The sequence below is a fragment of the Plecotus auritus genome (assembly GCF_963455305.1).
Source record: "Plecotus auritus genome assembly, chromosome: 3".
NCBI lineage: Eukaryota > Metazoa > Chordata > Mammalia > Chiroptera > Vespertilionidae > Plecotus > Plecotus auritus.
In genome coordinates, this window is record NC_137772.1 from 114,331,498 (window position 1) to 114,359,032 (window position 27,535).

Sequence of the window (27,535 nt, forward strand, 5' to 3'; positions counted from 1 at the left end):
TTGCTCTGTCCTGGCACTTCCTTCACAGTTCTTTTCATTGAACACAGGAAAAGGCTAAGGCAGTGGTTCTCAGCATGGGATCCCAGGACCAACATATCAGCATCATGACTTGGGAACTTGCTAAAGATACAAGTGATCAAACCCACCGAATCAGAAACTGGGAGTAAGGCCTGGTTATCTGTATTTTAACAAACCTTCCTGATGATTCTCAGACCTTCTAAAGTCAGAGAACCACTGCCTTAAAAGAAGTCAATATTTTTTATGTCTTGCTTCATGAAACTTATCATTTGTATCAGATTAGAGAAATAACCAATCCAAGAGTCTCATTTCTAGACTTTGGGCAGCTTTGCTCCTGGAAAGTTAACATCTTTTCAAGAGGAGTGCCAAGCAGCTGCTTCTGAGGTTAATGGTAGGAGGCCTCTGGCACTTCCTCTTCTGGAGTTCCTGCATTCTGAAAGGTCTTCATCTTCCCTCTCAGAAGTGGCCTTAAAACTCAAGAACTGGCAAAAATCATTTTCATTTTTTACTACAATCTCATCCTTTTAAGAAAATCACTTTTTAGCTCATTCCTTTAAAATCCAAAGGTATAATTCTGTGGTACCTACTATGAGACAGTACCATATTCTAAGAGAACCTCCATCAGTAAGGAGGCTGGCTCTTGGCTTTGTTGGGCGGGTTGGGAGTGACTGGTCTCTCTGTCCAACCCTATTGTCCCATGGATTCCACCCTCCACAGATTCCTTCAGTGCCCCAGAGCTTCTCAGGGATTCCCACACTCATGGCCATTCATGCTGTAAAAGGGCTAATACTTACATTCCAATTAACAAAACGCATTTCTTGTTTAATGTCTGATTCCTTTCCTGCCGCCTCCTAACACTCTTGGGGGATGTTTATGTCATTTTTTAAAAATATTTTTAATTGATTTCAGAGAGGAAGAGAGAGATAGAAACATCAATGATGAGAGAGAATCATTGATTAGCTGCCCCACACTGGGGATCGAGTCCGCAACCTGGGCGTGTGCCCTGACCAGGAATCAAACCATGACCTCCTGGTTCATGGGTTGACGATGCTCAATCACTGAGCCACGCCAGCCAGGCTGTTTATGTCATTTTTATTAAGTGAATCTCAATATGTGAAAATATGTGGTTGGGTTGTTGTTTTTTAATTCAAAATCTGGAAGGAAATGTCAAAATCAATTTATTTAAAAGTATATTCACCCTTCCCTCCCAGTTTAAGATACTGTTGCCACACTGATTACCTCATATGTCTAGTTTTGTTTTCTTTATCCCCATTGCTTGAATGATAAATGTAGTTGCTGTTTTCATTTCTGTGTTCCTGAACTCCCAACTACTAGCCTTTAAAATTCCACAAATTCTAAGTGAATATTAAATAAATAAATAAATAAAACTCAGTGTGTCTTCTGAATTATGAAATGCCCCCATCCAACACCTGATAACCCTGCTACTGGATTCTCATCAACTCATCATTTCTTTTTCAGCTTATTTATGCGATTTCTGTGTAAACGTTAGACTTCTCCTGTGGGTTCTGCTCACCACAAAGAGGCTGCTACTGCCCTAACAATGAAGCATGAGAGAAACATCCATTCCAAAGGGAGTCACTATGAACCCAGGCAGAGAGCAAGGCTCCTCCCGCCCCACTCCCATCAAGCTCCAGGAGGAACATTTAGATAACAGAAATAGGTCCCTTTCAGATTCTGCTAATGTTTTCTTCTTGGAGCACTTGGTAATATTCATTATTTGAGGGGAGGAAATTATCCTTTTAAAATCTGAAGCCTGAAATACCAAATCTGATTGCTTCTCTACTATTGCATCCCCAGAAGGCCACACAGAGATCCCATTGCTGGGCCCAGCTCTAATCAAAGCTCAGAGAAGTCCAGACTCCTAATGCCTGCCTGGTGCTCTGCCCATTACACTATATTGTTCCAGTAGGGTCATTTGATGGCCATCAGCTGACTATATAAAGGCTCCAAATCTGTATTAGAAGTCTCTTTTTAAGCCACAGAATACAGAGAATAAAGATCCTTTCTTCACTTAGCTGAACCTTGTTATTTCAAAACAAACCATTAAAATGACAGAATGAGCCTTGGGCCAGAGAGATGACCTCACCCCCTTCATCTTCCCAGGACATTAGGCAGGCTCCCCACCCTACCCAGTCAGCACATTTTGTTGCACCAGACAGATAGATGACTGGAAACCTTTATAAAAAAACCATATCTCTGAATAACTAAATCAAAAACGTACAGGGAGTGGGTAAATGAGGGTAAAGTTGTTTGTATGGGAAATAATACAATAGTTAATGAATAATAATACAAGAATAAACTCTGTTTCATATACTCACAACTGTAATCCTAATATTGCTTATCCTGTATACACCTAATTTCTAGTTTTCAAAGATTTCACCTGTTGATTGATCTCAAAGGGAAAATGAAAGAACATGAATGGTTTAGAAATGTAGCATAAAGGACTGGAAAGTGGTCTTTTATTGTTGCTGGTGAATTGGGGTGAGAGGCACAGAGGGCCCCCCACAAGCCTGCTTACTTCCTTCCTTTCTGGGTCTTCCTATTCTGTTTGCTTCCTTTAATTTGATGTTCTAGATTTTGGCTTGTCTTTTTGGCTCTGTTTTTGCATAGGAACTTTAAAATCCTTGAGATTTCCCAGCATTCTTCTGTGTATATGTGTGTGTACACATGTGAATGTACACACATATTGTATGTGCATGCACATGGGTGTGTTGGATCGCAATTCTTATATTCTGTTTTCTTGGGGTTTTTTTCTCTTTCTTGCCTTTATTCTAGAGATCCATTCTGTACTAAGTTATTTTTAAATTAATCCTTATTGTTGAGATTATTATAGATGTCCCTCTTTTTTCCTCCCATAGCTCCCCTCTACCCAGTTCCCACCCCACCCCAGGCCCTCGCTATCCTATTGTCTGTGTCCATAGGTAATGCATACAAGCATATAAGATCTTTGTCTAATCTCTTCCCGCACCCCACACACACTCCCTTCCCTCTGAGAATCATCAGTCTGTTCCATTTCCATGCCCCTGATTCTATTCCATTCACCAGTTTATTCTGTTCATCAGATTTTTTGTTCATTTGATTTTTAGATTTATTTGTTGATAGATATGTATTTGTTGTCACTTTGTTGTTCATATTTTTTATCTTTACCTTCTTCTTCCTCTTCTTAAAGAATACCCTTCAGCATTTCATATACTACTGGTTTGGCGGTGATGAACTCCTTTAGCTTTTTCTTGTCTGTGAAGTTCTTTATCTGACCTTCAATTCTAAATGATAGCTTTGCTGGGTAAAGTATTCCTGGTTGTAGGTTCTTGCTATTCATCACTTTGAATATTTCTTGACACTCCCTTCTGGCCTGCATAGTTTCTGTTGAGAAATCAGATGACAGTTGTATGGATGCTCCCTTGTAGGTAACTAACTGTTTTACTCTTGCTGCTTTTAAGATTCTCTCTTTGTCTTTTGCCCTTTGCATTTTAATTATGATGTGTCTTGGTGTGGTCCTCTTTGGATTCCTCTTGTTTAGGGTTCTCTGCGCTTCTTGGACTTTTAAGTCTATTTCTTTCACCAGGTAGCAGAAGTTTTCTGTCATTATTTTTTCAAATAGGTTTTCAGTATCTTGCTCTCTCTCTTCTGGCGCCCCCCCCCCCCCCCATAATTCAGATTTGTTATGCTTGAAGTTGTCCAAGAGTCTCATTACACTATCTTCATATTTTTTTATTCTTTTTTCTTTTTGCTCTTCTGGTTGGGTGTTATTTACTTCCTCGTATTTCAAATCATTGATTTGATTCTCGGGATCCCCTAATCTACTGTTGAATCCCTGTATATTATTCTTTACTTCAGTCAGTGTATGCTTAATTTCTGACCGGTCCTTTTCCATATATATATATATATATATATATATATATATATATATATATATATATATTGCATTATCACTAAGATCTGTGAAAGTCTCACTAAGTTCCTCAGAGGTTTCTAAAAGATTCTTGAGTAACTTTATAACCATAGTTTTGAACTCTATATCCAGTAGTTTGCTTTCTTCCATTTCTTTTATTTGTGACATGTTTCTTTGTCTCCACATTGTGGCTGCTTCCCTGTGTTTGTTTCTATGTATTGGGTAGCTGCTAAGTCTCCTTGAGCTGATAGAGTGGCTTTGTGTAGGACCCAGTGGCTCAGCCTCCCCAATCACCTGAGGTAGACACTCTTGGTGCACCTCTTTGTGGACTGTGTGCACAGTTTTGTTGTAGTTGAGCCTTGATTGCTGTTGGTGTCACTGGGAGGAATTGACCTCCAGGCCAATTGGCTGTGGGAACCAGCTACAACTTCAGTGGGAGAGCTGCTGTGCAGGAGACACCTTTATGGAGCAGGACTTGCTTCAGTGGGGCTTTGATGCTCCTTGAGTGTGTCACTTATGGATGTGAAGAGTTGTAATCTGGTATGGTCTCATACTGACCACTGATACACTGGCTCTTGGGTCTCCAGGGAGGTGCAACGTCAGCCACTGCCTGGGGCCACCCAGCAGGAGCTACAGAGAGATCTGCAGATTCCTTCTCTTTGTAGAGGGTTTGGAAGTGCCCAGACGAGGCCCAGCTGTGAAGCAAGGCAGGCTGGTGCTAGTGCCGGTTTGGGGGACCTTTTATTGACAAATTTGGGGCTCCCTGACCCAGACACAGCTTGTTTGACAGGTTTTCAGTCTGAGAAAGGACAGACCATTCTTATGCAAAAGCCACTACACACAGCTTGGGTGAGGTTCTAAATTGGGTAGGGCAGGGTCTCAGGGAATCACCAAGGCAGAGGGAACAGAAATGGCTGCCAATCAGCCCTGCACTGGGAAGGTCCCAGCACAGGAACAATGACCACTGCTAGCACCTCCGTCTGGAAGAAAGCCGCCCCGTGTTCCTGCCCCGATGCCAGACATTCCAGTTTCTCCCTGTATGTGTCTGGGTCCCCCAGAGCCTCGCCCAGCACTGGAGCTCAGAGGAAGTAGGAGCTTGTAAATTCAGTTCATGGTGCTGGCCGTTTAAGAGGAGCAGCTGGGTCTCCAGCAGCCTGTGTGTCACTCAACCCCAGTCTGCACTCATCTTTACAGTCTGTAGTTCTTATGGCCCGTAGGGACTTCTTTCCCCAGCTCTGGGACCCTGGACTGGGGGTCTGGTTTGGGGCTGGGACTCCTTGCTCCTCTGGGAGCCTCCGCAGAGGCAATCTCCTTCCCAATTAAAAAAGCGACACACCCAGGTGCTGGACCAGCCAGTTCAGTGCCTCTGCACCTCCTACCAGTCTCAATGTGCTTTCTTCTTTACCTCTCTAGCTATAGTACTTCCACTCAGCCAGCTTTCCCATGGTTCTGGATGATAGTTGTTCTGTATTTTACTTGTAATTTTGATGTGGTTGTGGGAGGCAGCAAGTACAGGCATTTAGCTATGCCATCTTAAGATTTATCTACTAAGTTTTATAACACAAGGCACTCTCCTAGCCCTGTCATATGTATATATACTGAGCCTGCTGGGACATAGACCTTCCAGCTTACCACTCTGCAGCTTTGCAGCCAGCCACCTTGACTCCCTTGTAGGGTCACAGCATCTGTCATTGCCCCTGGGTTTGGGACTGGGCACCTCAGTTTTACAAATAATGCAAAGGCTACCTCATGTCCGGCATAGCATTTATTGATACAGAGCAAATAGGTTTCTGGGTTAAGGAGTCAGAACACTTGAGTATAATCTTAGTCAACAAAATATTTGGCCAATCTTCCCTTGCTTCAGACTACATAACCTGAACAACGCAGAAAGGAAAATCAGACTTGGCCAGTATGGCTCAGTTGAGCATCATCCCATACACCAAGAGGTTGCTGGTTCCATTCACAGTCAGGGCACATGCCCCGATTGTGGGCTTGATCTCCATTAGGGGGCATTCAGTAGTCAGCTGATAGATGTTTCTCTTTCATAGATGTTTCTATTTCTCCCTTTCCCTTCCGCTCTCTTGGAGGCCAAGAGGAAATCAAAATAAAAAAGAATCTCTTCCTATTTTAAAAAAAGATTTGCTTTATAAAAAAGAAAGATTAGTGAAAGCCCCATTCCTTATACCTACGTCACCAAGAAATTCTCCCAATCTGGCTTTCTGCAAGTTTAATCTGGTTGATTGAGCTTGGAAATGAAAGGTAATGTCCCTGATGTTTCTTAGGGGGAAAAAGAATGAAATTCTGGTAGTATCAATAGATTGAACTGGATAAAAAGGTACTTATGCAATGCTGGGTCAGTTATCAGTACATATTGTGGCATTATAGCCAAAAACAAGTGTGAGAAATGGAAGTCTGCCCCAGACAGTTGCCCACAAAGACTAGCCCAGGTTCCCTGTAGCAAGAAAGTGGAGCCTCAAAATGCGACTGAGAAGTAAGCATGCCTGTTGCCTACCCATGATACCTTGGAGGCCAAGAGGAAGTAAAAAATCAAATAGAATCTCTTCCTATATGCAGGATTTTCCAAAAGTAGAGCTGGAAGGGAAGTACTTAACTCTGGGGTGCTTTACAGATTTTTGTGCATGAAACCAGCTGTGGTGTATCAAAAGGGAAGGGGCAGAGATTCTGAGCCTAAAAGGATGATATTGTATGATGGTTGTGACTTGATTATTTGGAATTTTGTATTTTCATGTGGAAATACAATTATAAATAGTAGCTCAGCTCACAAAAAGCCCATTTTTCTCATAATGTTTCTAGTATACCGTATTAGGCCCTAACATTCTAGGTCATACCAGGGTTTCTGTTTGTTTGTTGTGTTTTTTTAATCTTTATTGTTGAAAGTATTACATATGTCCCTTTTCCCCCAATTAACCCCTTTTAACCCACCCCCGCCAGGCCTTCAACACCCTGTTGTCTGTGTCCATGGGTTATGCATATACAAGTTCTTTGGTTGATCTCTTCCCACCCACCCACCCCCGCCTTCCCTCTGAGATTCCACAGTCTGTTCTATGCTTCTATATCTCTGGAACTATTTAGTTTATCAGTTTATTTTGCTATTAGATTGCACATATGCATGAGGTAATGTGATACTTGTCTTTCTCTGACTGACTTATTTCACTTAACATGATACTCTCCAGATCCCTCTATGCTATCTCAAAGGGTACAAGATCCCTCTTTTTCACTGCTACATAGATTTCCATGGTGTAAATGTGCCACAGCTTTTTTATCCACTCCTCTACTCATGGGCACTTGGGCTGTTTCCACATCTTAGCTATTGTAAATTATGCTACTATGAACATTAGGGTGCATATATTCTTTCTGATTGGTGTTTCGTGTCTCTTAGGATACATTCCAAGAAGTGGGACCGCTGGATCAAATGGCAGTTCCATATTTAATTTTTTGAGGAAACTCCATACTGTTTTTCATAATGGCTGCACCAGTCTGCATTCCCACCAGCAGTGTACTAGGGATCCCTTTTCTCCACATACTCACCAGCACTTGTCATTTGTTGATTTGTTGATGGTAGCTATTCTGACATGTGTAAGGTGATACCTCATTGTCATTATAATTTGTATCTCTTTGATGATGATTGGTGACTAGGCATTTTTCCATATGTCTCTTGGCCTTCTCTATGTCCACTTTGGCTTTAGAGAAGTGTCTATTTAGGTCCTATGTCCATTTTTTAATTGGATTGTTTGTCTCCCTTTTGTTAAATTGTATGAGTTCCTTATATATTTTGGATATTAACCCTTTATCAAATGTATCATTGCCAAATATGTTCTTTCATACAGTGGGTTCCCTTTACATTTTGTTGATGGTTTCTTTTGCTGTGCAGAAGCTTTTTATTTTGATGTAGTCCCATTTGTTTATTTTCTCCTTAGTTTCCTTTGCCCTAGAAGGTGTATCTGCAAGATGTCTGAGATATGCCTATGGTTTCTTTTAGGATTTTTATGGTTTCACAACTTATTTTAAGTCTTCTTTCCATTTTGAGTTTATTCTTGTGTATGGTGTAAGTTGGTGGTCTAGTTTAATTTTTCTGCATATATCTGTCCAATTTTCCCAGCACCATTTATTGAACAGACTGTCTTGACTCCATTATATGCTCTTGACTACTTTGTCAAATTTTAATAGAGCATAATGTCTTGAGTTGATTTCTCGAGTCTCTGTTCTATTGCATAATCTATATGCCTGTTCTTGTGCCAGTACCAGGCTGTTTTGATTACGGTGGCTTTGTAGTATAACTTGATATCTGGGATTGTGATCCCTCCAACTTTGTTTTTCTTTCTCAAGATTGCTGAGGCTATTTGGGGTCTTTGTTGGTTCCATGTAAGTTTTTGGAGTATTTGTTCTAGATCTGTTAAATATGCCATTGGTATTTTAATAGGGATTGCATTAAATCTATAGATTGCTTTGGGTAGTATGGCCATTTTATTTATTTAATTTTTTAAATATATTTTATTGATTTTTTTTACAGAGAGGAAGGGAGAGGGATAGAGAGCTAGAAACATTGATGAAAGAGAAACATCGATCAGCTGCCTCCTGCACACCTCCTAATGGAGATGTGCCCACAACCAAGGTACATGCCCTTGACCAGAATCAAACCTGGGACCTTTCAGTCCGCAGGCCAATGCTCTAGCCACTGACCCAAACCAGTTAGGGCTGTATGGTCATTTTAATGATGTTAATTCTAACACTCCATGGACACAGTATATTTTTCCACTTTTATTTTTCTGAGTCTTTTACCTACTTTGTTACATTTATTCCTAATTATCTTAATTTTGTTGTTGTGATGGTAAAGGGGATTGTTTGTTTAGTTTCTCATTTGGACAATTCATTATTGGAGTATAAAAATGCCATCAATTTCTGGGTATTAATTTTGTATCATGCTACATTGCCAAGTTCATTTATTAAATCTAGTAGTTTTTTGGTGGAGTTGTTAGGGTTTTCTATGTACAGTATCATGTCATCTGCAGATGACAGTCTTATTTCTTCCTTTCCAATTTGGATGCCTTTTATTTCTTCTTCTTGTCTGATTGTTATGGATAGGACTTCCAGTACTATGTTGAATAGGAGTGGTAAAAGAGAGCATCCCTATTTTGTTCCTGTTTTTAGAGGAAATGCTTTTAGTGGGTTTTGGGGGGGGGGGGGTTATACCGTAAATCTTGTTTTATTTTTATTTTTTAAATAAATATTTATTCAGATTATTACAATTGTTTCTCCTTTTTCCCCCCATAGCTCCCCTCCACCCGGTTCCCACCCCACCTTCTGCCCTTATCTCCCCCCCACACTGTCCTCATCCATAGGTGTATGATTTTTGTCCAGAATCTTCCTGAACCCCCCATACCCCTTTCCCCTGAGAATTATCAGTCCACTCCCTTTCTATGCCCCTGATTCTATTATATTCACCAGATTATTCTGTTCCTCAGGTTTTTAATTCACTTGATTTTTAGGTTCACTTGTTGATAGATATGTATTTGTTGTTCATAACTTTTATCTTTACCTTTTTTCTTCTTCCTCTTCTTTAAGAATACCTTTCAGCATTTCATATAATACTGGTTTAGTGGTGATGAACTCTTTTAGCTTTTTCTTATCTGTGAAGCTCTTTATCTGCCCTTCAATTCTGAATGATAGCTTTGCTGGGTAGAGTAATCTTGGTTGTAGGTTCTTGCTATTCATCACTTTGAAAATTTCTTGCCACTCCTGTCTGGCCTGCATAGTTTCTGTTGAGAAATCAGCTGACAGTCATATGGGTGCTCCCTTGTAGGTAACTAACTGTTTTTCTCTTGCTGCTTTTAAGATTCTCTCTTTGTCTTTTGCTCTTGGCATTTTATTTTTTTTATTATTATTAAAATATATTTTATTGATTTTTTTTACAGAGAGGAAGAGAGAGGGATAGAGAGTTAGAAACATCGATGAGAGAGAGACATCGATCAGCTGCCTCCTGCACGCCCCCCACTGGGGATGTGCTCGCAACCCAGGTACATGCCCTTGACCGGAATCGAACCTGGGACCCTTCAGTCCGCAGGCCGACGCTCTATCCACTGAGCCAAACCGGTTATGGCATTGCTCTTGGCATTTTAATTATGATGTGTCTTGGTGTGGTCCTCTTTGGATTCCTTTTGTTTGGGGTTCTGTGCGCTTCCTGGACTTGTAAGTCTATTTCTTTCACCAGGTGGGAGAAGTTTTCAGTCATTATTTCTTCAAATAGGTTTTCAGTATCTTGCTCTCTCGCTTCTTCTGGCACCCCCATAATTCTGATGTTGGTATGCTTGAAGTTGTCCCAGAGGCTTCTTACACTATCTTCAACTGTTTGGATTTTCTTTTTCTTTTTGCTTTTTCGGTTGAGTGTTTTTTGCTTCTTTGTATTTCAATTCTTTGACTTGATTCTTGTGTTCCTCTAGTCTGTTGTTGGGTCTTTGTATAATATTTTTTATTTCAGTCAGTGTATGTTTAATTTCTAGTTGGTCCTTTTTCATATCTTCGAGGGTCTTGTTATATTTATCGGCCTTTTCTAGGATATTCTTGAAAAGCCTTATAACCGTGGTTTTGAATTCTATATCCAGTCGTTTGTTTTCCTCCATTTCTTTTGTTTGTGATCTGTTTCTTTGACGCCGCATTTTCACTGCTTCCCTGAGTTGGTAGGGTAGATTTGTGTGCTAGGTTTCCTATATGGCCCAGTGGGTCGGCCTCCCCAGTTAACCTGAGGTGGACACTCTTGGTGCACCCCTTTGTGGACTGTGTGTACAGCCTTGTTGTAGTTAAGTCTTGATTGTTGTTGGTATCACTGGGAGGAATTGACCTGCAGGCCAGTGGGCTGTAAGGATCAGCTGTGTCTATGCTGGGAGAAGTTCGGTGCTGGAGACAGCCTTATAGGATTAGACTTGCCAAATTGCAATAGCCTCTGTGCTCAGCTTGGATGGGGTGGAGTCTCAGGGCAGAGCAGACAGTCTTGGCTTCCAGTCAGCCTTGCCCTTGCGCGCGCGCCTTCAGACCTCCGCCTTCCCCGGCTCCCGAGTCTCCGCCCGAGAGTCCAGATTCCCCCCCGTAAGAGCATGGGTCCCCAGGGGCTCGCCTGGAACTGGGGTTCAGTGCAGTCAGAACTGGGGTTCACTGCAGTCAGGATCTTCCAATTCCCTTCTGCTAGGGAAAGCCTGTGGCAACCTCCGCAGCGTTTGTGCACACTGGCATGCGCGCGCCTCCAGACCCCTGCCCGCCAGGGCTCCCCCGGGTCTCCCCCGGGTCTCCGAGTCTCCGAGAGCCTTTCTCTCTACCTGACAGTCCGGACTCCCCCTGTATGAGCCTGGGTCCATGGGGTTTCGCCCGGGACTGGGGTTCAGTGCAGTCAGAACTGGGGTTCAGTGTGGTCGGGGGCTTCCTTCCCCCTTCCGCCAGAGAAAGTCAGCCAGGCTCTCAGCCGCCCTTCCCTCTGCACGCTCAAAGACCCTTTGCCGTACCTCCAATTCTCTGTGAGCTTTTCTCCTTCCTTCTAGTTGTAGAATTTTCACTCAGCCAGCTTTCCTGTGGTTCTGGATGGTGTCCGTTCTGTCTTTTAGTTGTAGTTTTGAAATTGTTGTGCGAGGCAGCAGTTTAGGTGCTTACCTATGCCGCCATCTTGGTTTCTCCCTGCTTTTAGTTTTTGCCCATTGAGTATGATGTTGGCTATAGGTTCATATGGCCTTTATTATGTTGAGATATGCTCCTTCTATTCCCACTTTGTTGATAGTTTTTATAAAAAATGTGTGTTGGATTTTGTCTAATGCTTTTTCTGCATCTATTAATATGATAATGTGATTTTGTTGTTGTTGTTAATCCTCACCCTAGGATATTTTTCCATTGATTTTTAGAGAGAGTAGAAGAGAGAGGGAGAGACAGAGAGAAACATTGATGTGAGAGAAACACATCGATTGGTTGCCTCTACACGAACCCCAACCCGGAATCGGGCCAGGGAGGAGCCTGTAACCAAGGTACATGCCCTCAACTGGAATCGAACCCAGGACCCATGGTCCACAGGGCCAAATATTGTACCAACCTTGCATCCCTGGTATAAATCCCACTTGGTCATGGTGTATGATCTTTTTAATATATTGTTGGATCTGATTTGCTAATATTTTGTTGAGGATTTTAGCATCTATGTGTTCATACCGATATTGGCCTGTAGTTCTGTTTACTTGTCCTGTCATTATCTGGTTTTAGGATTAGGATAATGCTGGCCTCATAGAAAGAGCTTGGAAGTGTTCTTTCCTCTTGGATTTTCTGGAATAGGTGTCAATTCTTTTTTGAATGTTTGGTAAAACTCCCCTGTGAAGCCATCCGAATCTGAGCTTTTGTTTGCTGGGAGTTTTTACTTATTTATTACTGCTTCAATTTCATCAGTTGTTATTGGCCTATTCAGGTTTTCTGATTCTTTCTGATTCAGTTTTGGAATATTGTTTTTTTCTAGGAATTTGTCCATTTCATCCACATCGTCCAGCTTGTTGGCATATAGTTGCTCATAATATTTTCTTACAACCCATTGTATTTCTGTGGTGTCAGTGGTTACTTCACTGCTTTCGTTCCTGATTTTGTTTACTTGGGTCCTCTCTCATTGTTTCTTGATGAATATAGCTAACAGTTCATCAGTCTTGTTTATCTCTTCAAAGAACCAGCTTTTGGTTTCAATGATCTTTTGTATTGTTTTTTTAGTCTCTATGTCATTTAATCTGCTCTAATCTTTATTATTTCCTTCCTATTACTTACTCTGGGTCAGGGGTCCTCAAACTTTTTAAATAGGGGCACAGTTCACTGTCCCTCAAACTGTTGGAGGGCCGGACTGTAGCTTTAAAAAAAAACTATGAACAAATTCCTATGCGCACTGCGGGCCCAGGACAAGTCGGCTGCTAAGCAGGACAGGCAGTGGCACCCGGCGGGCCAGATAAATGTCCTCGGCGGGCCACATGTGGCCCGTGGGCCGTAGTTTGAGGATGTCTGCTCTTGGCTTTTCTTGTTGTTCTCTTTCTAATTCTTTAACTCGAGGGTTAATTGTTTATTATTAATTTTTCTTGTTTGTTTGTTTGTTTGTTGAGGTAGGCCTGCCTGTAGTGCTATGAATCTCCCTCTCAGGACTGGTTTTGCTGTGTCCCATAGATTTGGGGTTGTTGTGTGTTCATTTTCATTTGTTTCCAGGAAGTGTTTGATGTTTTTCTTGATCTCCTTGGTAACCCATTCATTGTTTAATAACATGCTATTTAGCCTCCATGTGTTTGAGTGTTTTTACTGTAGTTGATTTCTAATTTCATTCCACTGTGATCTGAGAAGATGCTTGATATGATTGCAATCTTATTGAACTTGTAGAGACTTGTTTTGTGTCCTAATATGTGGTCTATCTTTGAGAATGACCCATGTGCACTTGAGAAGAATGAATATTCTTCAGCTTTGGGGTGAAATGTTCTATAATTGTCAATTAAATCCATCTGATCCTGTGTGTCCTTTATAGTCACTATTTCCCTGTTAAGTTTTTGTCTAGAAGATTGAAGATCTATCCAGTGAAGTCAGTATGGTGTTAAAGTCCCCTACTATAGCTGTATTGTTTTCGATCTCTCCCTTAAAGTACCCTGGAAGTGTTTTTTATATATTTAGGTACTCCTATATTGGGTACATATATGTTTACCACGGTTATATTCTCTTGTTGGATCATTCCCTTTAGTATTATATAGTGACCTTTGTTGTCTCTTGTGATGGCCTTCATTTTGAAGTCTATTTTGCCAGATATGATTATTGCTACTCCAGCTTTTTTATTTTATTTCTATTTTCATGGAAAATTTTTTTCCATCCCTTCACTCTCATCCTGTGTGGTTCTTTTGTTCTTAGGTGGGTCTCTTATAGACAGCATATAATTGGGTCATGTTTTTTTGTATCCATTTAGGTACTTTATGTCTTTTGATTGGAGCATTTAAACCACTTATATTAAAGATTATTGTTGATAGTACAGTATTATTATTGTACTTATTTATTGCAGTTTTAATTCTGTATGCCTATGTTTCTCTCTGTACTTCTTCTTATTACAGCAGTACCTTTAGCATTTCTTGCAGTGCTGGTTTGGTGGTGATAAAGTCCTTTAGCCTCTTTTTTTGTATGGGAAGCTCTTTATTTCACCTTCTATTTTGAATGCTAGCCTTGCTGGGTATAGTAATCTTGTTTTCAGATCTTTGCTTTCATTATCTTGAGTATTTCATGCCATTCCCTTCTGGCTTATAGAGTTTCTGATAAGAAATCAAGTGTCAGCCTTATGGGAGCTCCTTTGTAGGTAACGGTTTGCTTTTCTCATGCTCCCTTTAAGTTTCTCTCTTTGTCTTTAATTTTTGGCATTTTTAAATTATTTTTATTGATTTCAGAGAGGTAGGGAGAGGGAGAGAGAGATAGAAACATTAATGATGAAAGAGACTCATCGATCGGCTGCCTCCAGCACACACCTCACAGGGGATCAAGCCCACAACCCAGGCATGTGCCCCATCCAGGAATCAAACCATGACCTCCTGGTTCATAGGTCAGTGCTCAACCACTGAGCCACGCTGGCCAAGCAGCATTTTAATTATGATGTGTCTGTGCATGGGACTTGTTTGTGTTCTTCTTGCTTGGGACTCTCTGTGCCTCCTAAACTTTTTCCTTCACCTGGTTTGGGTAGTTTTCTGCCATTATTTCTTCAAACATGTTCTCTATCCCTTGCTCACTTTCTTCACCTTTTGGCACACCTATTATGTGAATATTGTTATGTTTCATGTTGTCCCACAGCTCCCTTAAGCTGTCCTCCTATTTTTTAATTGCTTTTTCTTTTTGGTCCTCTGAGTGATTTTTTTCTGCCCTGTCTTTTAATTCACTGATGGGATCCTCGGCTTCCCCTAATCTTCTGTATATTCTTTCCACTTAGTTCTTTATTTGTGTCTTTCTTCATAGTTACTATATATTTTCTCATGCTATTGAGTATCTTTGCCATCATTATTCTGAACTCTATGCCTGATAAATTTCTTATCTCCATTTTATTTAGCTCTTCTTCTGGAGAATTCTCTTGTTCTTTCATTTGGGACTTTTTTTTTTTTTTTTTCTCCACTTTTTCACTGTCAGTTAGGATTTGTGTCTGTGTATTAAGTAGATCTGCTATAACTCTCAATCTCTAGTGCAGGACAATGCCAGATACTTTTTCTTAGCCTCACTCAAGGATATTTTTCCATTGATTTTTAGAGAGAGTGGAAGAGAGAGGGAAAAACATAGAAATATTGATGAGAGAAACATTTCAGTTGGTTGCGTCTTTATCCCAAGGAGGAGCCTACAACTAAGGTACGTGCCCTTGACTGGAATCAAACCTGGGACCCTTTGGTCCTCAGGCTGACAACCCTCTATCCAATGAGCCAAACCAGCCTGAGCCAAACCAGCCTGGGCAATGTCAGACCCTTTTTGTGACTGGCCCTGAGTACCTTGTTTGGCACTATCTGCAATCCACAGCTTGTGACTCCCTCTGCTGGGGCAGGATGCCTTTGGAAAGGACCAAGATGTGCACCAAGGTCTGCTTTTCATAGCCCTGGGCCAAGGAATAGATGAGGAAAAGACTTAAAATCTCCTGAGACCTGCCTCTGCCTCCAGTTCAGTTGACATTTAGACTTGATTAGCCTCCGGCTATTGACCACAGTGTAGGGCAAGAGATTTTCAAACAGGGGGGCTACTGCCTTCCCCCTCAAGCAAAAACTGCTTGGATAGCAAAATTCCACCACCAGAGCAAAACTTCCCTCGAGCATGAGGAAATTACTCAGCACAGGAAACCAGGGTGGCTGCCCTCCAAGCTCAAACTCCAGAGCTCCCAATCCTGGCTTGCTCACTCAGCTCCAGTCCACTCTGCCCTCCCTCTACTGGAGTCCAAGGAGAGTGGCGAGTGGCGGCACACAAAATTTTGGGTTGGCCCTTTAAGACAGCAACCCTGCTACTTTTCACAGCCAGATGTTATGTGGGCACCTTTCTTAGTTCTGGTGCTCTGGGCTGGGGAGCCCAGCTTGGGGTTTAAGACCCCAGAGTTCTCAGTGGGAACCTCTCACAGCTAAGATATCCCTCCAGAACTTCATTGCTGTCTGTGGGAACCCAGTCAACCCTTTAGCACCTCCGCACTTCCCACCATCCTCACCTCTCCTTTTGAGAAAACTGCCAGACCTTCTTTGCCTCTCAGTCTCAGGGGATTTTGACAACCAAAAGGACTGAAGTCATGTTGGGTTTGTTTACATCACAGATGAGCATCCACACTCAGGGTCCTGAGGCTGGGTTGGTTAGTTTGGTGTTTTTCAGGTAGGCTAACATTTCATTCAGTTAACTGATAGGGTAGCAGGGGAGGGTGCAGTGCTTTGAGGTGAAGTGTCTTGGACAAAGCCTTCATGAGGAAGTCAGAGGAAGATGGAAATATAGAATAGACAAGTGTGTAGAAGGGGGAGTTGCCATAAGATTGTTTGCTTTTCCTACCTGCCAACTGCTCCACAGCCCTCCACACAAGAGCCAGGACCTGGAGTGGTGTCTAGTGGGTCAGAGGCAAAGTGGTAGTGTGGAGAGCACCCCTAACTTACAAAGGCAAGACCTTGAGTCAGGTCCGAGCTTCACTGTATCCCCAGCCAGGTCACTTATCCTCTCTTGGCCTCTACAACTGGAGAAAAGGGTGACAGTACCACTCTTTTCCAGGCCAGGCATTATGAATAGGATCTGAGTAGGACTCAGTTTCCAGTAGCTACTTATTGTTAGATTTACCTAGAGCAGTGGTTCTCAACCTTCCTAATGCCGCGACCCTTTAATACAGTTCCTCATGTTGTGGTGACCCCCAACCATAAAATTATTTTTGTTGCTACTTCATAACTGTAATTTTGCTACTGTTATGAATTGTAATGTAAATATCTGCGTTTTCTGATGGTCTTAGGCGACCCTGCTAGCGGTTCTCAACCTGTGGCCCACAGGTTGAGAACCGCTGCTGTGGAGCCTAAGATCATCGGAAAACGCAGATATTTACATTATGATTCATAACAGTAGCAAAATTACAGTTATGAAGTAGCAACGAAAATAATTTTATGGTTGGGGTCACCACAACATGAGGAACTGTATTAAAGGGTCGCGGCATTAGGAAGGTTGAGAACCACTGACCTAGAGCCTTTGTTGCCCCTTTAAAGAGGGCAAACTTAGTTCAGCATGGGAAAGGAAAATCCAGATTTTAGTCAGGCTGTGCCACATTTAACTTCTTTGATCCTCAGATCACCCATTTCAAAATAGAGATACTAATAGTCATTCAGGTGGCCACCAATGTATGGATCAATGAAATAACACATGTGAGAGTGTTTTGAAGTAATAAAGCACTATCCTTGCTTATTGCATGCATCACTGAAATATGATGAAACATACCTTACTATATGACAATATTCTGCTGCTCTTAAATTCACCTGTTACCTGCCCCCAGTGGTCAAAGTGAATGGGTGCTAAACAGTTGCTGATGGTGGTCACATTTCCAAAGGAATCTCTGTGTCAGATGAAAAAAAAATTAGTTTGCTGCCAAGGTAAAAGATGGAGCAGATAAGCTTGCAGAGTGTTGAGGGCATGCAGAGCAATGAGGATGAGAGTGTAGAGCTGCTGATAAAAGGCTTCCAACCAGAACCAAGTCCCAGGGTTTCTCAGAAGTGATGATGAGCCTAGACGCAGGGGTGGGCAAACTTTTTGACTCGAGGGCCACAATGGGTTCTTAAACTGGACCGGAGGGCCGGAACAAAAGCATGGATGGAGTGTTTGTGTGAACTAATATAAATTCAAAGTAAAGGAGCGGAGGGGAGAGCAAGAGAACTGGATAGAACAGCCGGATCCAGCCCGCGGGCCGTAGTTTGCCCACAGCTGGCCTAGAGGATGCAGAGGTGGTTTGTGAGGTTATAAATATGGTAGCTGTTGCAAAGAGACAGAACCCTATTTTTAAAAGGTTTGCCATGAGCTTGACTACATCTTTTCCTTTAGAACTAGTGGATCAAATCCTCTATTTCTCACATCTCCAAAAAAGGCAAACAAATGGCACTCAAAACCAAATCCTTTGGTTCCTATGCACACTCACCTGAGAGCCAGATCTGGGAGGATGCCCTTTATTTGACTGATGTTTCCAGTCAGTTTTCCCTCCTCAATTTCTTCTTTTTAGAACAATATCTATTGGTTATGTTTTCTGTTTATTAAAATAGTATACATTATGGAAATTTCAGAGCATGCAGAAAAGTCTAAAGAAGAAAGTCATAACCACGCAGTCTGAGTTTACCCAGCTCCCTTCTGGCCATTTCACATCCTGCCCTCTGCCCCTTATTATAGAACTAGAGGCCCGATGCATGAAATTCGTGCAAGGGGCTTGGCCCTTGCAGCCCCAGCTGCCTCCCCCGCGCCCCTACTTCATCCACTGTTCATTCTGCTGTTTGGTCTAATTAGCATATTATCTCTTTATTATATAGGATGCTTTCTTCTTTTTAAACACTTGCTTTACCTGATACCCCCTTTCCTAATTTCTGTTCTGAATATTCTGTTACTGCATATTGTCGTCTGTATTGGAAAAGGTGTATGAGGATGTGGTCTACATAAAAGAAGCTGAAAGCTCTATTTTGTGATTACCAGAAAATTGAAACACATTTTTAAGTATATGTACAGGTACATACTTCCTTATTTTGGGTGTGCTTTGGTTGTGTATCATTTCACTGTGCCTTGCAAATGTATATGGACACTGTCCACTCTGCACCACAGACTGTTTGGAGTACCATCTGTCCCACAAAGTGGCACAGAGTGCTCATTGATGTTGTATTTCATGGGATTTATCCAGGTATGTTGAGCACCAATACAGACTCTACATTTTTGTAACAAAGAAGGTTGAACATAGACTAGTTATGGAAGGAATACTTCTTCCTACCCCAGCACATCAGCTGGTCACAGTCATGTCTGTTAGAATGCTGGATATAATCAGCATTTCACAAACATATGTACACACAGTATCTGGCTTTAGTTTTGTTTTTGTTTTTTTAATATATTTTATTGATTTTTCACAGAGAAGAAGAGAGAGGGATAGAGAGTTAGAAACATCGATGAGAGAGAAGAAACATAGATCAGCTGCCTCCTGCACACCCCCTACTGGGGATTGAGCCCGCAACCAAGGTACATGCCCTTGACCGGAATTGAACCTGGGACCCTTCAGTCCGCAGGCTGACGCTCTATCCACTGAGCCAAACCGGTCAGTACCTGGCTTTAGTTTTGAAGTTTTACCAGACACCAGATTCACTGCATAGCACAAAGCAATATAGAGATCACTGTGAGAGGCTTAAAGGAAAGAAAAAATGTGTCACCTGCATTTATTCGACTGCAATGCAGAACAGCCTCTCAAACCTTCTGATGACTAAACCAGGGTTACTTCTTACCCCTGTTCTAATTGTAAAATCGTTTGCTCACCTGCACACGCGCACACACACACACACACCAGAGTCCTTGAGGTGTCTATGCTGGGGAGGGTGTTCCCTGTCTCCAGTGTGACATGTGGTTCTGTGATGGTCCCTGTGAGCTCCTCCTCTTTCTTGAGTTATCATCAGGTCTCTAAGTCTCACAGGTGTTTCTCTGCACACTGTCTTCTCTCAGCTCTTATCAGCAGTGTTACTGGGGGTTGGCATGTCCTGTCAGCACCCCTTTTGGTCTTACATTCCAAAGTGTGACAGCCTTTCCCCACCTATGGCATTGGATCCCTCTGTGCAGATGGAAGGGATGGAAGCAAAGGGGGTGGTTTGCTCTCCCTGGCATGTGGGGGGATAGTGAAACAGACTGGTGGAAGTTGCTTCTGTGTGGACATGTTCCCTAACACATCCTGGCTCCGCATTCAAAGCATTGCAGATGTCAGAGCACTGGCAGCCCTCCGCAGACTCAGCTGCTTTCTGTGGGCATGGCAACCCAGTGGTCACAAACCCCTCCCTACCCCTTAGACTTATACAAGCTTAGTTGTAACTGGGGCTCATGGGTCTATGAATATGAGCGCAGGTTTGGTTGGTTGGCTGAGGTTATCACCTACAAAACTAGAAGCAGTTTTGACCACATATATAACAGTCTGTTCCACAGAGGTAGGCAGACCTATCTAGGGGCTTTGGGCAATTTTAAGGAGGGAACCCAAAACCCAAAAGGCCACTATATGGTAATACCCAGTGTCACCTCCCTCCCCGTGGGGACTAGAGGGAGAAGGAGCAGCCCTTACCGGAAGCTGCCCTGCTATTGGGAAGGGAGCATGTGCATGTGCATTCCTTTTTTTTAGCCACGTACCCACATCAAGAATGGCCACCCAGGCCTGGGTCTCTCTTACTGAGTTTCCATGCCGAAAAAGGGACTTAATTCATTTGTAGACTTTGTTTCCCTTTTTTCTGCCTTTCCATTTCTTGTATTTTTTTTTTGTCCTCCTTTTGTTCCTTTCTCACTTTTATGCTTTTTGTCCTCTGCTTAATTTTTATTTCACTCTCTCCCTGTCCCTCTTCACTTCCAAACTCCTACTCCTCTTTCTTTTTGTCTTTCTCTGTCTCCTCCTCCTCTTCTTTGTTTGGTCCTTTTTGAAGTTGAGCCCAGTGGCGGGACTCCACGGCGTAGACCTCTCTCCTTCTGCCCTTGCTGTGTCCAGGAAGGTAACGTAACTCCCAACCTCATCCCCACTGCCTCTCAGGCCATAGTAACACTAGTTAAAGAGGGAGCCACACCCAACTGTCTTTCTTTCTCTGACACTTGATAGCCCTGTTACAAAACTTCATGAGTATGTGGCAGTTTCTTACAAGGTACAGTATCCCTTTGACTGTCTCAGGGGAGAAACGGGGTATGGAGTGAAGCCAGAGAGCCTCCGTGGCAGGCCTCTCAGCAGCAGCAGAGAGTCCCATGATATTGCACCACCATTTGTGGTTGGGCCTTTCAGTCTCAAGTCCAGCAGATAGAGGGGCCAGGTTCACGGGTGAGGAACCTCCTGCCTGTGTGGCAACGATTTGTATTGATGGAGTCAAGGAATACTGTCCTTACAAAGACTGGTCTATACAAATGCCCCTGAGTTCTTTTCCCAAACAACTACTGAAAGCAAACTTCTCTAACCTGTGTCTTGCTGAGTGTGTGTGATTTTTTTTTTTTAAGTTTGTCTGATTTGAAGTCTTTTGTGGTGATAAGATTGTTGTTGAAAAGGCATGTGGAAAGGGGAAGGGGAGTGTGTTCATGACTAACCCTTGCTAATCTCTTCCTGTGCTCTCCATAGTGCTCACATTTGACTTTCACCCACCCCACCATATACTTTTGCTTATTGGCTGTGAACAATCTACCAAAGCTCATGAATGGTGTGTGGAGGTTTCCTTGTGGAATTTTGGGGAGGTGGGAAGGAGGAAGTGGCTTCCTAGTGCATTTACAGCTTGCCACACTGGATAGCTTGCATGCCTCAGGCTCCATCCTCCATGGCCATGTGGGCACACTGTGCAGAGACACTCAGAAAGGTATGCATGGAACTGAGCTGTAGGCTGCTTTAACAGCCAGAGAGCCAAGTCTATTGGGTTGGGTGAGAAGAGCTTTGGTCCCCAGACACTCCGACACGCACTCCACAGTAGCAGTCTTGACAGTCAGAAGGGAGCTTCCATCCTTCAGAGTAGGACTCAGGGGCAAGACTTCACCTTGGGAGCCCAGCTGCATGTGCACCACACAGTGCATTCATTAACCCCTGCTTGTATGAACGTGATTCATTTCTGCCTCTCCAGAGTGTGGCCCCATTGAAAGACGAACTGGCTTGAGCCTCATGTGTGTCAAGCAAACAACATTGCAGAGAAAGAGTTGTCTTTAAACAATATGCAAGAAAGTCAGGTGTGAAGAATGTAGGAAAGCAGTGAGTAAGGAGCTTGATACATGAGAGTCATCCCACCTGAGGGGTGTACTCCATATGTTTCTAGGTCTAGTCTTTACTGGGATAGAACATCCAACCAAGTTACTCATAAAATGGAAAGCACTTTGAAAGACTTCCCAGTGCAGTGCCTCTTCACCTGGGGCCCATAGATGGATTTCAGGAATCCCATGAACACCCTGAAATTCTGTATGAAATTAAATTGTTGGATGTATATGCATGCATTTTTTTCTAGAAAGGGAGTCCCTAGCTTTCCTGAGATTCTTGAAATGGTTTGTAATAAAAAAAACATTGAAGAACCACTGACATAGTTTGTCATTTGCCTTCAGGCAGGACCACACTATAGCTTCTTTGTGCTCCAAGGAAAAGGCGTTTTCCCTCTTTGGGTAGTTTGATTCCATGGAAAGTTCTTTTGTCCATCCTCCTGCTACAGTGAAGCCAAGTGGGGTCAGGATACTCCTGGTGGAGGTCTAGGTCTCAGCAATGCCATGGTGCAGGGCAGCCTGAGTTAGTCAGGTGCCAGCCCAGACACTGCTGCTAGGGGTTGGGTTGAGTGAGTGTACCACCTCATTTAGTCTCTAGGGTCTGCTATTGTTTCTCTGCCCTCAGTGAGAAATGTGCTAGCCTTCCTGGGATGTATCTCATATACCATATAGGATCCAATGGAAGAGTGTTTGGTCAGGATAAAAGAAATTATGAGGCCCCAAGGGGGCAGTGCCCAGAAAGAGCTGAGTTAGTGAGTGTGACTTAAAAAGAGACCAAGTGTGGTGTATAACTTCACATTTACCTCCATCATTAGGCTGGTTTCTTCAAAGCAGGCCTAGTACATAGCAAGTACCAAGTAAATATTAAATGAAACGAAGGAAGGGAGGGAGGGAAGAAGGGAGGGAGGGAGGGGGGAAGAGAAAAGAAAAGAAAAAAAGAGAAAAGAGGGCAAAGCACTTAAAATATACTAAAGGAAAACCACTGAGCAGGAGAGGTCCAAACGAGTAGTGACCAGGTTACTGAGAGGTGAGGGCGGGCCTGGGAAGGACAAACTCAAAGCACAGGCTCAATTAGGCTCTGGGGGTGGGCATGGCGTCCCTTTCTGGGCAGCAGGCAAACGCTGAACCTGGCTTGGGAACGTTCCTGCAGCATCTCGCTCTGCTCTCTTTGCACATTTGCCCCAGTGTGATGATGACTCCTGCTGGCCAAATAGACAGCAAAACCTTTGTGTGCCTGACTCTCCCTCTCTGCAGGCATGGGCAAGAAGGATGACCCCAAGCTGATGCAGGAGTGGTTCAGACTGGTACAAGAGAAGAATGCCATGGTGCGCTATGAGTCGGAGCTGATGATCTTGTGAGTGGACCCAGCTGTGAGCTCAGTGCCTATCATGGCAGGAGCACAGCTCCTTTCTAATTTAGGGGGTAAGGAGATATGGTCCCCAAGTCATTATTGCTTGTCTCCTTCCCCTTTCCTACCTTCCCAGTGCCCGGGAGCTGGAACTGGAAGACCGGCAGAGCCGACTGCAGCAGGAACTGCGGGAGCGAATGGCAATGGAAGGTAAGAGGGGAACAAGGCTGAGCTGTACATGAGTAGGCTGGGTGTAGCCTCCTGGCCCTACAGACCTGTCTTTTGCTACTGTCCAGATCACCTTAAGACTGAAGAGGAGTTGTCAGAGGAGAAGAAGATCCTGAATGAGATGCTGGATGTGGTGGAGCAGAGAGATGCCCTTGTGGCCTTGCTAGAGGAACAGCGCCTCCGAGAGAAAGAGGAAGACAAGGACTTGGAGGCTGTCATGCTGTCAAAGGGCTTCAGCCTAAACTGGTCCTGAGCTCCCACCATGCTCTGCTAGCTGGTCTATGGAATCCACCTGACTTAGCTGGGCTCTTCTACACCACCTAGATCCAAGATCTGAGAAGGCCTAGCAGCTCCTGGGAGTTTGCACTCAAATGTCCATGCCTCTTAAAAAGCAGATCAAGTGTCTGTGCTGTGGGGAATCCCAAGTGAAGATGAGTATCTGAGGCGGCTCTGCCTCCTTGAATAGAATCACCCTGACTTCCTGATCCAAGGAGTGAAGGCAATGGAGTGCAGAGGATTAATGTGGGGAAAAGAAAGTTCCCAGGGATGTGCAGTAACCAGCGCCCCTCCTTGTGCAGGCACGTGTGATGAGAGAAGGAAGCTTCTCCCCCTCTGTCAAAACCACAGCCACCAGAGTGCACCCCACAGAGAGGAAGGGGCAACTGTCTTCATGCTCCCTGAAGCACCACCAAAGAAACAAAGGAGATTCCCAGGAAAACCACATGTGAACTAAGAGTGGGAGAGGCCGTGGCCAGTCAGGGTGATGCCTATCCTGCATCACCTGGAAGCTGAGGGGACCCCAGTTCCTGAGTTCATTATGCAAGTAAGGAGGATCCAGGAGGAGTGTGCTCCCCAGCCCCACACCGCACACTGGACTCCACATGGCCAAATGCCCTGGGCCTCCCTCTGACTATGGCCTGAGGGTTGTGTATTGCTGCATTTTGCTTTTAATTCACAACCATTTTAACACTGGAAAATACTGACTTTGGGAGATGGGTGAGGCTCTACATTTCAAGCCCCAGTCACTGTTCAGTACTTCAGTTGGGGCAGGAGTGATCCTCCTTGGTGTTTTTCCTGCATTTGCACATTGAAATGAAGCTGACAATCTAGCAAGACACTCAGCCACTTCAGACTCCTTTTTTCAATTAACTTATTTTTTTAATACTTGAAAAAAAATTCATTTTTATATCTTTACTAAAGACACTGATCACCTGGCACCTGGTGTGGAAGTGACAGAGGTAACCATTCCAGCCTGCCTGCATTCTTGCTACATCCATCTATTTATTAGCTCACCTTCTTTATAGAGTTACTGACCCCACTGACATCAGAAAGCAGTGAGTCCCTCATGGGGTCCCCCCACTCAGAGCTCTTCTGTCCCCTCCTATACTTTGTTTCTGGATCTTCCTCCTCCTCCACCTGATACCCTGTTCTCACTCTGGCGCCAAACTTTATTTCTACACCACTACTTGTCAAGGAGACATGTCAGCACTGTTTGAAGCCAGACCAGCAGGCACAGATGCCACTTGTCTCTCCCTGCAGGAATATTGGCTCTGCAGAACCCATTTTTTCTCAGTTTTGGTACCAGGGGTTTTTAACCTCCCATAACACATTTATTATAGAAAGTTGAGGGTAGGCCCTCTTCGAGGCTGGCTGAGACAGTGCCTGGTAGGACCTTATATCCATCTGATGAGGATCCCCTCAGCCCAGCCTCAAATCCAACCAGATAGACATGCACAGGTGAGGTCTTAGGTATTGGGGTTTAGGTTGGTCTCTCCAAACTAGTAACAGCTCCAGCCCAGACCTCCACAGTTCCCGGATCTTCAGGTGGAGGGCAAGGGATGATAAAGCACCATGTAACTAGCTCCTTGAGCCAAATTGCTTATTGCTTTCAGCTCAGCCACTGTCTGAGGAAACCTGGTGGATCACCACTTGTCCATCCACAGAATTAGCTCATGGTGAGCCCAAGGAGGAGGCCCACCAGTGCCAGGCCAGTCTGGGAGGGTGTTCTAGCCAACTCCTGTGCAGAGGGGCCAATGTAGAGAGAACAGAGGCATGGCAACTTTTCAAGGCCACCTGAGGGCAGGACAGATTGGGCATCCATGCTGACCTTGGAACTTCCATGGGAAACCACACTGTGCCTCAACTTGAACATTCGTTCTCACTGCAAAGGAGCAAAGAACCTGTCTTCTTCTTCACTTTGTCCCGAAGCTGCCATCTCCCTCCTGTGGGAATCCAGGAGTGTGCTGCTGGCAGCCACCACAGCTCTGACTTCTTCACTTCCTGTTTTCAGATGAGACAGGCAGAGTTTCTGTTTTTATTCTCTTTTCTTAAAAGGGGGAGAGAAGGGTGTTCTAGAGTCCATCTTTAAACCCCAACTTCCAATAAAATTGGACTTGGGTCAGGACCTTTATCGCCTTTGTGGCCTTTTCCCTAACCCTCCACCTCTCAAAGGCCACCATACCTGACCATGCCCTAGGAGAGCTGCCTCCCTCCATTGTAGCTCCTGCTAATTCCAGGACAAGGAAGCAGTTTAGGAAGTGGCTGGAAAGGATGTGGCCATAGTGATCCTCTCTAAGTGGCTTAATGTAGCAGGGGCATGAGATGTTACTGCCTGCCTCTTGCTGCCAGCCTATACTGCATCCTTCCAAAGTGCACACTGCTTCCTTCAGTTGCTAGAAAGGGACTGAAGACTTTGCAGAGAAGCTTTAAAAATCCACAAGCCTGTGAAATGTTCCTCTGCACTGCACTCCCAACAGTACTTTTTTCAAAGCTTCTATTTTATAATCACTAGTTTGCAGTTTATTCAGTACCTGGTGACATGCTGCATGAAATGTTTTCCAACTCTGGAAATGCCTGCAGCCCCAGGCAGGTTTTTCTTCTCAAGAGTTAAGTCCCCTTGAAGGCATGGGGAACAGGATATATATTCATCTGAAACGCCTGAGGTTGGGTGAGCCCCAAACACCAGGCCACACACAGTGGGCTCCAAGCTCAGCATCACTTAGGTCAGCAGCAGGCACTACCACCCCGAGTCAGTCACTGTGGTGGGGCTGGCCAACAGGAATGGGAGGTTCTAACCCTGCTCAGATGGCATATTTGAGCCTTAGCCCTCAGGAGTTATTCTCCAGCTTCTTTTGACCAGCAAAGATAGATTATTCTTTATCCCTTCCAAAAGAAGACATTTTCAGTCAGGCAGGAAATTGAAAGAATTTAAAGAAAAAAATTTCTAAAGTGGTAACAACTGAATTACAAAGGGGAATGGGCCATTTTATGCACAATAAAAGTTTTAAAAGGAATTCACAGTGTGTTTCTTAAGTCATGGTACTGGACTTGACAGTGCACCAGGATGCATGTCCAAGTCCACCACCTGCCTTTTTCAGGTAGGTGGTATTCATGCAAGTCATTTTATGTCTAATGTATGTGTGAATGTGTGCAAGGTTATTTAAAGACAACTTTTTTGGCGTGAGTGTGTGTGTGTGTGTGTGTGTGTGTGTGTGTGTGTGTGTGTGTTTTTATTATCCTGGCTCAGCCATCAACTGTTATCACTTGAGAAAATATCTGAAGCAACCCAATGTGGTAAGAAGCTGCTCTTTAAAACCAAACCCCAGTATTTTCTCTTGAAAAGAAGCATGTTCTAGAAATTACCCAAGTTAGAGTGAACCTGGGTCCTGGCAGCCTTCCTTGCCAGTGCTGCTTCCAGGCTTGCTGGACACTGGCCTTTGACACAGCTGACCTAGGAGCCAGTGCTGTGGGGTCTGCAGCCTCTAGGCCTCATCATTCAGATGTGTGAATGTCCCTGAGTTCCGTGCACAGGGTCTTGGAGAGAGCTGACGTCACCCTTCTTTAGAATGGAAAAATCCCTGAGAAATTGAAGAAAACAATCCTGACTGACTCTCCTCTCTTTGCTACAAGAAGCATCCTAGGTTGCTTTTCCAGCACTCTCCCCCTCCCTTTGTGTTGACCTATCAGGAATACAGAGTAATCCCTAAGGTATGATGCTTCTCTTGGGAACAGTAACAAGGGAGAAGAAAATGGCAATAGATGGGTAGAAGTGAGTCTTGCCCAGCCTGGAGGTCAGCCTTAAGAAGCTGGGTCCA

The 27,535-nt window shown here is 43.7% G+C and overlaps 1 protein-coding gene across 19 annotated transcripts in view; it reads left to right on the forward strand.

Annotated features, from left to right (window-relative positions):
- Nucleotides 1-26,727, forward strand: part of MICAL3 (microtubule associated monooxygenase, calponin and LIM domain containing 3) — a 294,200-nt gene extending 267,473 nt beyond the window's left edge. For 14 of the 19 annotated variants that reach the window (XM_080658695.1, XM_080658682.1, XM_080658701.1 and 11 more), the window contains 4 exons: nt 20,578-20,643; nt 23,120-23,219; nt 23,350-23,423; nt 23,510-26,727. In XM_080658695.1, coding sequence (XP_080514821.1) covers nt 20,578-20,643; nt 23,120-23,219; nt 23,350-23,423; nt 23,510-23,694 — 425 coding nt within the window. In that variant the 3' untranslated portion in view covers nt 23,695-26,727. The remainder of the gene's footprint in view (nt 1-20,577; nt 20,644-23,119; nt 23,220-23,349; nt 23,424-23,509) is intronic. The other 5 variants (XM_080658702.1, XM_080658703.1, XM_080658696.1 and 2 more) reach the window with 1 other exon arrangement.
- Nucleotides 26,728-27,535: the final 808 nt, after the last annotated feature.